We start from the raw sequence: 10,129 nt of genomic DNA, 5'->3' as shown, positions 1-10,129 counted from the left end.
TAACACCAGAGTAAAATTTTACTCTAATTCTTTCAAACAAAAAACTGAGCAATAGAACAAGAGTAAAATTTTACTCTCATTATCTGAAACAAAAAACAGAGTAATAGAACCAGAGTAAATTTTTACTCTGGTTCTGTCAAATGAAATTAGATCAAAAACAACAAAAATAAATCAAAAAAAAGACAAAAAAACAAAAACAAAAACAAAACAAATTAATTAACAAATCAACATATCTAATTGAGAAGAAAAACTTCTAAAACTCGATCAACAATCATAAATCTCAATGAAAAAAATATATGTGTTCAACAACACTCATACACACAAATATATATATATATACATATATTCAAAACTCAAATCTGTGTTTAAAAAAATATGTATAACCAAACAACTCCACCAAACATGCCTCAATTTAGAGACGATCTGTTTCTCCTCGTAGACGATCTCCTTCGATTCTGGCACCGGAGGACAATTTTCCGGCCCGTAATTGATTTTGTTCCCGATGTTCTTGATGAGTTCATCGTAGAGATCGGTTTCGGCATTGTTGATCGTCGGAGTTTCGCTTGATAACTGACCGGACTTGGCTAGGAGAGTGATGACGATGACGTTGCTATCATCGCTGAAAAAGAAGTTACCAAAATTGTCGAGAAACAAAGCTTCAGATCTGGAAGGAGGAGCACGTCGGCGGAGAACAAAGTCAGAAGGGAAAGAGGGAGGAGAGAGACAGGGAAGGTGGGGAGAGAGTGGGTGGAAAATGTAGGAAAATTTAGTTGAGGGTATAATAGTCTAATAAAATATTTAAATAATAAATTTTGTCTTTTATGCAAGACTTTATAATTATGAGGAAATTTAGAAAGTATAATTTTTTTCTTAGTTCTTTTAACAATAAAAAGAAGGTAATAGAAATTTATAACCAAATTTCTCATATATTATCTAATAAATTATTAGTCCACAATAAATAAAAAGTCAACAAATTTTACGTAACTATCAATTGGTAAGCCTACTAAGCGCAAGCCCAATAACACTCGACTCCACTAAATACAACCCCATAATGGATAAGGAATGAATAATACCAGAAAATGTATCAAATTTTGTAGGAGCTTCTCACTCTTACATACATATTGTGCTTGCCATTATTAAAGCATTATTTATTGTTCTTCAAAGAGATAAATTGCTTAAACAAACTTGTTATATTTCTCTCTCGCTAAAAAAATTAACTTAAGTCATTTTTAAAGTCATTAAAAATGTCAAAAATATGTAAATAAATTAATTTTTTAAACACTGAAAGCCTTCGCTTAGTATGTTAGGCTTTTTGACATTTTGACTATTTTAGTCATAAAAAGACAACATAGACTTTTTAACCCAATAAAACAAAACATCACATTTAAACTATAATCATTTTATTTTTTTTCTCACAAAAGTAAAAAAATCCAAAAAAATCCTATGCCAAACGAGACTTTTTAGCCCTAAATTAAATTAGCATATGCAAGTAAGGGTAAAAATTTTGTTGGCCGAGCTTGCACCTCAGTGGTTCAGCCTAACTTAAATGAGAATAGATCTGACCATAGAGGTTTGTTTAAAAAAAATTAAAATATTAATCTTTTATTTTATTTTTTATTATCTCAAAATATTAATCTATTTTTAAAAATCAAGAAGTAAAATAATATAAATTTCTTATTTTGTCATTCTTTTAAATTCATTAACAACACAAAAAATACAATTATGACAATTGATATTTTAAAAAAAATATACTATCCAAAAGATAATTTCAAAAAACTAATATTTTAAAATGTATTAATTGTACTATCAAAAAAATTAAATTTCCCAAAAAAACTATTATTTGAAAACGGAGAGACTATCACATTTTCGTTATCTTTTCATAGTAGGCCTTAACAAAAGTTTATTAAAATGAATTATATGATTATAATGGCAAAATGTAATCATTTTTAATTATAGAAAATTTCAATCAAGTGATTTTTTCAAAAAAAAATTACAAATAAACGACAAACTTTGTACACATTAATAATAATAATTATAATTTTTTTAATAAATTTGTAATAATTTCTAGTAGTTTTTCACTGACTAATAATTTCCCCATTGATTAAGAAAAATGTAGCCATAACAAACCATAAATGTAACTTACCTTAAATATTGAAAATCGCCGAGGAAAGGTTATAATAAATCGGTAAAAGATCGCCAACCCATTATGTAACGCCTGTTGGTTAGCAGGACACACTGTAGAGAGAGATTGCGACCTTCACCCCCTAACTGGTCTTAAAGCCTCCTCAGCTTCACTTTCTCTCACTAAGTGAGGGGAGAGAGAGAGAGAGAGAGAGAGAGAGAGAAGGATCTAATGGAGTACGAGAGGATTCACAAAGTTCAGGTATGGCTTCTTTCTCTTTGTACGCCTATTCAACATTTTACCATATAGACTAATCTCATACTTGTACTGTCTTTGAAGTCAATTCAACACAATTGGAGCTATTGATCTCATACCCATCTTGTGATTTTGTGTAAACAGTGTATTTTCTGAAATGGGTTTTGTGTAGAAATTATTGAATCGGTGAAAAACAGGTGTTTTGACACACTTTGATTGAGCTTGATTTGAGTTTCCAAAGATTTGATTTTTAAAATTTTTTTAAATTAATGTACGTGAACCCATTTGGGGTTCACATGAAATTAACCATTACATGGTTAAATGGGTTTTGTTCTGTTCAATTGATTCTATCAATGTTGAAAATTTCTTGGAAAACTTTCCCAAGGGTTGGTTTATAATTATTTGTCTTAATTTGATTTTATTTGTTTATTGATTTTTTGCTGTGGTAATGTAGACTGGTATAATTTCTCCAAGTAAATTGAGAATGAAGCTAATAGGGGCCCACCAGCAGAGAAAGAAAGATGGATCAAATAGTAACTCCTCACGAACATCTCCTTCCAAGCTTGAGGATGTTGAGTTTGTGAAGAACAGTTTGTTAAATAATGGTGACTTTGATGAGGAAGGTATGGCCATGCCCTATCCTCTCTATCTTGATTTCTACACCATACCCATTATTGGAAACTGTTTTTGGTTGAACAGTTGCACCAAATAAACTCAAATTGTTTTTGTTGTCATTGCATATTTGGATCCAACTTTGAACTGGTCTTTATTCCCTATATAGCCTATTGTGCTAGTTGTGAACTGTTTCTGGGATTTGTCTTCCAATTGCAGTACCTAAGCTTAGGTTTTGTTTGCTGCAGGTGAATAGGGTTTTTTTTTTTTTCTTTTTTTTTCTATAAAAAATTATTGTGGAATTATGTGCCAGAGCGTTTGCTATAGGTCATGGGACTGTTTGGTGGAGGCTGCTTATAATTTTTCATTTTATGCCAGTGGTTGGTGTACTTCTACTTACATCTCAAAAATAATTTGAATAAGTTAAAAAAATAGGCATATTGAGAAACAAGGAGAGGTACTTTTAGCTTATGATTTTTGACTATCAGCTTTGCTAGAACCTTCACCAAACAGGCCCTACAGCTGCTGCTTACAACTTCTACAGTAAAGATAGCGTACATAAGTTGAACAAATTTGATTATCCTGAAGTTGGGAGAGGGCCGCATTTAGATTTTGCTTATAGATTATATCTATTTTCAGCTCAGAATAAGTTCTGGCAAACAGGCCCTAGTTTAGTTGTTTCTGCTTATTGAACTCAATTTTGAACTGATTTTTATATCCTGATATAGGGGAATAAAAAATAATTTTTTTGCTGATTTTTGGTCTTTCCATTCAATTGCAGCTTCCAGTTTAGAAGTTTCATCAGTGAAATTATCAAACAGTGCGGCACTAGATGCTGGCCAGAGCGACCAGAGTTCTTGCCAACCTAGGGAATTTATGCAGAAGGAAACTGTTAAAATGCAGCAATTTTCAAAGAGTGATAGCGGAAATTCAAGCTCAGTTCACCCGGTGAGAACACTAGAAGAGGAAAATCTTGATTATGATAGTAATGCTAGTTCATCTAGCTTTGAGTTTCATAAAGGGGAGAGATCAATGCACAATCCATTGACAAGATCACTATCAAGACCTATGTCATCTAAGTGGAATGATGCAGAGAAATGGATAATGAATAGGCAAAATATGCAAGCTAATTATTCCAAGAAAACCCATTTACAAAGCCAAGTAAATCGGTTGCCGATGTCAAATACGGTGAGGGTAGCCCCGGAGTCTGCTAGTTATGATCAAAAGTTGTCGGTTAAGCGGGTTGATTTCTGTCAACCAACATCTCAAATGGGCTCTGAGAAGGTCTCAAATTTTCCCTCTGGGACTCACCTTGCAATTGCAGAAATTGATCTGTGTCCTCAAAGTAAGGATTTGAAGGAAGTTGACAATGGGGATTCATCTTGTACAAAGAATTCAAGTGAAGACAACACAGGTAAATCATCACATCTTTTTAGTAATTCAATCAACATATGCATTAATACCTTTTGGGAAAGTTATAAAGGAATAACAAGAGCTATGTTATGCAGTCTTCTTAAAAGGAGAATGTTAAAGGCAATCCATAAAGCTGTTCTTAATGTTGAAAAATGTGTAATTGTGTACTAAAATGTATAAAAAATATATAGAACTATGTGAAGGTGTTCTGAGATACGTGAAAGTGTTTTGGGATTATAAAATATTTTGGTATTATTTGATCTTTAACTCCAAAGGGCTGTCATTGGCTTGACCCTTACAAAAAAACAAAAATTGGAGACCAAAATGCTTTGAAGATGGTAGGTTGCCCAAGGTTAAAACCCAGAACCAGTCTTATGGAATGCAAGATTTCCTTGTTAAATAAGTAAAAAAAAAATCCTCATGACATGCTTGCAGTTTTCATTGGAGACTGTTTTTCCGTAGACAAGGCTTTGAAACTATGAAGCACCAACACTTCAAAACAAGTGCTGTACCATGTCAGACAAACGGACACGATAGGGACACATTTATTTTCAAGGGACATACCGGGGACATACCGGGGACACACTAGTGACATGTCAAGTTATTTTTTTTCCCATTTTCTTTAGTGCTTTTGATAAATATTGAATATTTATTTATTTTTCTTAGATTTAAATACTTAATAGATCATCATCCATAAAAAAATATATAAACTGTAAATATTAATTTAAAAGTGTTTTTTTTTTTATAAATAATATAGAATTTGAATTAGTTTTTGTTAATATTGATTGTTTGTGAATGTGATATTAGTCTAGATAGTAAATAAAAATATATTAAAACATATTTTCTTGTCGTGTCCTGCCGTGTCTTTGTCCTTATTTTTTTGAAATCGCTGTGTCTCGTGTCCGCATGCGTGTCCGTGTCTGCATATGTATCCGTGTCCATACTTCTTAGCTTCCAAACAAATTTGACACCCGGGCTTCAAACATGAAAGAGTTCATACATCAACCTCTGTTTTGAAGATTCTTTTACTTGTTTGTTGTTTTTTTTTTTTTTTTTTTTTTGGGCAATTATGATACAAAATCTTTTCTTTGTTCTTTAACAACTCTCTGTTGTTGAATATATGTGGAACATATATATCATGTCCTGTAAATATCAATGAAATGTGCCACAGGTTTGTTGATTGATGCTTGCCATACATTTAAGTTGATACCAAAGTGCAAGTCGGTAAAACATCTGAGGAATGATGCATACAAAGAAATTTTGTTAATCTAAGTTCCTCCAAGGCCCACAGTTGATGGCAATGATCATACATTTGTTTTATTGTTGACACAGACGAAGATATGACTTGCTAGTTCATTGATCCAATTAATGATTTTCTATGAGATGATTTCTTCTAAATTCACAGGTTTAAATTTCCAAGCCATCACATGCACTTCAGTCTTCACCTGTGTAAAAAATCTGTTGTGTGTAAATTTTTAGTGGTCATTTTATTTGTACATATATGACTACATAAATGTATTTGCAATACACATTTAATAATTCTATCAGTGAAAATGGAAGTTGATATCTTTTCTGCTTTAGATGTTTTTTCTGAGCATATAGATTTTCTATAAGCTTTTGAGTTGTTAAATTCCTGATGTTACATTTCATCATCAAACAGGTCTTCCTGCCATAAGATCGGTCTCAATGAGAGACATGGGAACAGAGATGACCCCTATTCCAAGTCAAGAGCCTTCAAGGACCGGAACCCCTGTGGGGGCCACGACACCCCTTCGCAGCCCAAATTCTTCAATCCCATCCAGTCCTCGAGGAGCACCTGCACCGACCCCCAATGGGCAAACCACTGATGATGAGTCACAACGTACAACACATAATAGCGAAAGAGAATTGTCGGATCACGAACTAAAGCTCAAGACAAGGCAGGAGATAGTAGCCCTCGGTGTCCAACTTGGGAAAATGAATATTGCTGCGTGGGCAAGTAAAGACGAGAAGGAAAAAAATGGCTCTGCAGTTGAAACCGGGGATGCTGCAAAGCTCGAACAAATTGAATTCGAAAAACGTGCAGCTGCGTGGGAGGAAGCTGAAAAAACTAAACATGCAGCGAGGTTTCTTCTCACAACCTGTGCTCTTGAATCTATTTTTAAACAAACATTTTAATGCTGATCAATGGCATTTAGTTTCAGTTTCTCGTTTTGAAACATTGTACTTTCCAATATAGATTTTGAAGTTAGGATGTGGAAAATTTTGCAGATACAAGCGTGAAGAAATCAAAATCCAAGCATGGGAAAGTCAGCAGAAAGCAAAACTTGAGGCAGAGATGAAGAGGATAGAGGTATTTGAGAGTTCAATTTTTTTCCTATTATATCAATAGGAAGTACTTCATTACAGTGTTTAGAATTTTTTATTTTTTATTTTATATTTTAATTGAAATCAATTAGATTAAAATAAGCATTGATAGATAAAATTTTGGGACCTTAGAGGAACGAAGATTAAGGCTCTGGGCAAAGATAGGTAAAGAAAATGAAGTAGGAGTCAAAATATTTTCTATTTTTTGGTTGGGTTAGGAAAATGAGAAGAAAATGATTACATATTTGTCATAAATCCATTTTTTTGTTTAGTTATATATAAAAATTCAGTATGTATAAGTAAGTCTATTTCCCTTTCCCTTTTATTTTTCCTCAATTAATTCGGGATCCAAACACTGCCTTAAGAAAGATATTAAGGAACTTCAAAACCTCAATGGATTATTTATAATCTAAACAATAACCTACCTTGAAGGTTGACTCAAACTTATTCTGAAATATGGTGCGATGCTCAAGCCATTTCTTAAATTGGGTGATTATCTTTCAAAAAAGTGAACACAGAAACTGATCGCAGCACCGAACTCAACTCTCTCACATGAGGTGAGACTTACCATTTTGGATGTCCCACACCCATGTGTGTGATTGGTTCTGTGCAAGTAGAAATACTGTTATCATTTAGTTGTAGGACCGTCACATATGGAGTGGCTTTTATTAGCATAGATTATTATTACATGCTGAGTATCTTTTAGCTTTAGCATAAATTGCTATTATTTTTCAGGCCCAAGTTGAACAAATGAGAACACATGCTCAAGCAAAGATGGTGCAGAAGATAGCAATGGCAAGGCAAAAATCGGAAGAAAAACGGGCAGCAGCCGAAGCTAGGAGAAATCGACAGGCCGAGAGAGCGGCAGCTCAGGCAGAATACATTCGCCAAACAGGCCAAATCCCATCATCCTCCTTCATCTGTTGCGGTTGGTAGTAATAAACTCAGAAAACAGTACAAATACGAAATTGCTTCACCATACAATCACTATGCAAAATTAGCCCGTTTGTGCTCTGATTCAGATTTCATCATCAAAGGAGCGTTGCCCTTTTTGCTATCCGCCCTTGTATTTACTGTGCAAAGCCTCGGAGTGTAAGTTTGTTACCTGAAAATTTTGCATTTGATGCATAAATTGTTAATTTATGTTGTTTTATCATTAGGTAGGATTGAACTCAAATCATCTCAATTTTTACACTAAAGAGCTTGATGCTTGAAGATGTTGTGAAATGAATGAAAAGTTTGTATAATTGCCTGCTTTTCCATAACTAATGGGACTGACATTCCAAAATGATTGTTTACTGCCAAAACTTAGGCTCTGTTCACTTGTCAAGAAAATCATAATAAAAGGAAAAGAAAGGAAAGGAAATCATGTAAGAATAATTTTTTCATTATGGTTAAGTTTGGTTAGGATGAAAGTTTTAGAAAGTGAGACAAATGGAAAAAATAAAAAATTTCTTGTGTTTGTTTAGCATGGAAGTGGTGGAAATGTCAAGAAAGTTGATTTTTTTTTTTTACAACCCATGATAGTATGGTGACTAAGTTTCTAGTTTCTTGTAAAAAAAATATTAGAAAATGCAAGAAAGTTCAAATTTGTTTATAAAAGTAGTGACTTAGAATTTGTAATTTTTCAAAATTTTCATCCTACTCAATTTCATATGAGAATATATTTTTTTCTTTCACTTCACTTGCTACTATTTTTAATTTTCACCATTTATTTCTTTCAAATGAAATGGATCTTAGATGTTTAGTTGACAAGAAAGTCCGTAGAAAATTCAGTTTTCAATTTTCTCGCCATATATAATCCTGAACTTTTTACACCATGTAATGCTCATGTCTTTATGTTAAATGAGATTATTCTGCTCTGGTTAATAAGACTAGTGTTCTGTTCATTGATCCTATTAATCCTATTAGTTCATTTCATTCCTTTCCTTCTCATTAAAAATATTAAGGTTGTGTTTGAAGTATAAATTTAAGTAACGATTTAGAGCAGGAAAAGAAAAAGCTGTGTTTGAATCATGTGTCATATTTGGTAGTTTCTGAAACTACAAATTAGAATGGAGATGTTTTTCCATTGAAGTGTTGTTTATGAGCTTTGGCTTTCACTCTCATCAACATCTGTAGCTGTTGAGAAGCCATCTCTCAAGTATTGTCTACAATTTATATTTACGTTGTGTTTGAAACATAAATTTAAGTAACGATTTAGAGTGAGAAAATAAAAAGCTGTGTTTAAATCATGTGTCATATTTGGTAGTTTCTGAAACTACAAATTAGAATGGAAATGTTTTTCCATTAAAGTGTTGTTTATGAGCTTTGGCTTTCACTCTCATCAACATGTGTAGCTGTTGAGAAGCCATCTCTCAAGTATTGTCTGCAATTTATATTTATCATTTTTGCAACAAGTCTTGTCTCAATAGTGCCATACACTTTGTCAAATCATAGACCATGTTCTTATTTTATCCTAACAAACAGAAACACTTCTTGTTTATGTCCCAAACTAATTCTCCTCAGACATCTGAACACATGTTAGACATATATCAAGACATCTCCCATTACTATTTTTAGGTTAGACATTTATGGAATATACATATTTATTATTTAAACGCAAATAGATGGCATTAGAAGTTTATGCAAAATAATGGATAATCTAATGATAAAGTAAATAATATTAATTTATACTTGGTCTCTTTTTTTTTAGGTAAAGATATTTGGTCAGTGCATTGAATTAATGTCCATATCATATATTAGATACACATAAATCATGATATGATATGTAATTATCAAGAATAGCTGCTACTAGGCAATCTAAGTGAGATTCTGTTATAAAGATTGCAACTTTATGACTTATATTAAAAAAAAAAAAGGGACAATCATGTAAAGGATTTCACAGGTTGAAAAAGAGAATTTGATTAGTTGGAGTCCAACAACCCTTCAACAAGTAAATCTAGACTATCATTATTAGTCTATCAGTAACTCTTATAAAAATAAAAAGGGCAAATTACATATACCCCTTTTTAGGTTTGGTTAAATTATAAATATTTTTTTTGGGATTTAAGAAATTACAAATTTTTTCATAAATGTTATATTTGCATAACAAATTAGGGAGTAATTTGTTATGAAATTCAAATCTCAGGAGATAAATTGTTATGAAAATACAAACCTTAGGAGGCGGGATGTGATTTTCAAAACCTCAGAGAGGTATCTGTATTTTAATCAAATCTCAAGAGAGGTATATATAATTTGCCCAAATAAAAATAAAACAATAAAAAAAATATGGCACTAAACCTAGTTGCCTAGCAGTAGCTGCAATATTGGCCTCGATCGGAAAGATAATAAAAAATTATTTTTTGATTTTTAATTTATTTTAGGTTACATATCTCTTTA

General features: G+C 32.3%; 1 protein-coding gene across 1 annotated transcript; it reads left to right on the top strand.

Annotated features, from left to right (window-relative positions):
* The first annotated feature begins 2,174 nt into the window (after window positions 1–2,174).
* LOC114297396 (uncharacterized) lies at window positions 2,175–7,995 on the top strand. The gene is made up of 6 exons (XM_028241809.2): window positions 2,175–2,383; window positions 2,832–3,000; window positions 3,771–4,403; window positions 6,063–6,507; window positions 6,653–6,734; window positions 7,484–7,995. The coding sequence occupies exons 1-6, from the start codon at window positions 2,354–2,356 to the stop codon at window positions 7,682–7,684; spliced, it is 1,560 nt and encodes a 519-aa protein (XP_028097610.2). The 5' UTR covers window positions 2,175–2,353; the 3' UTR covers window positions 7,685–7,995.
* The last annotated feature ends 2,134 nt before the right edge of the window (window positions 7,996–10,129 follow it).

Source organism: Camellia sinensis, chromosome 9, assembly GCF_055761805.1.
Source record: "Camellia sinensis isolate YWXY chromosome 9, ASM5576180v1, whole genome shotgun sequence".
NCBI classification, from domain to species: domain Eukaryota; kingdom Viridiplantae; phylum Streptophyta; class Magnoliopsida; order Ericales; family Theaceae; genus Camellia; species Camellia sinensis.
This window is presented reverse-complemented; position numbering and strand designations above follow the sequence as displayed.

Bases quoted from the DNA above. Each gene is read 5' to 3' on its own strand.
- LOC114297396 (XM_028241809.2), top strand. From the start codon at position 2,354: ATGGAGTACGAGAGGATTCACAAAGTTCAG. The intron at 3,001-3,770 runs GTATGGCCATGC...ATTCAATTGCAG, and splicing joins TGGTGACTTTGATGAGGAAG to CTTCCAGTTTAGAAGTTTCA. The intron at 6,508-6,652 runs GTTTCTTCTCAC...AAAATTTTGCAG, and splicing joins AAAACTAAACATGCAGCGAG to ATACAAGCGTGAAGAAATCA.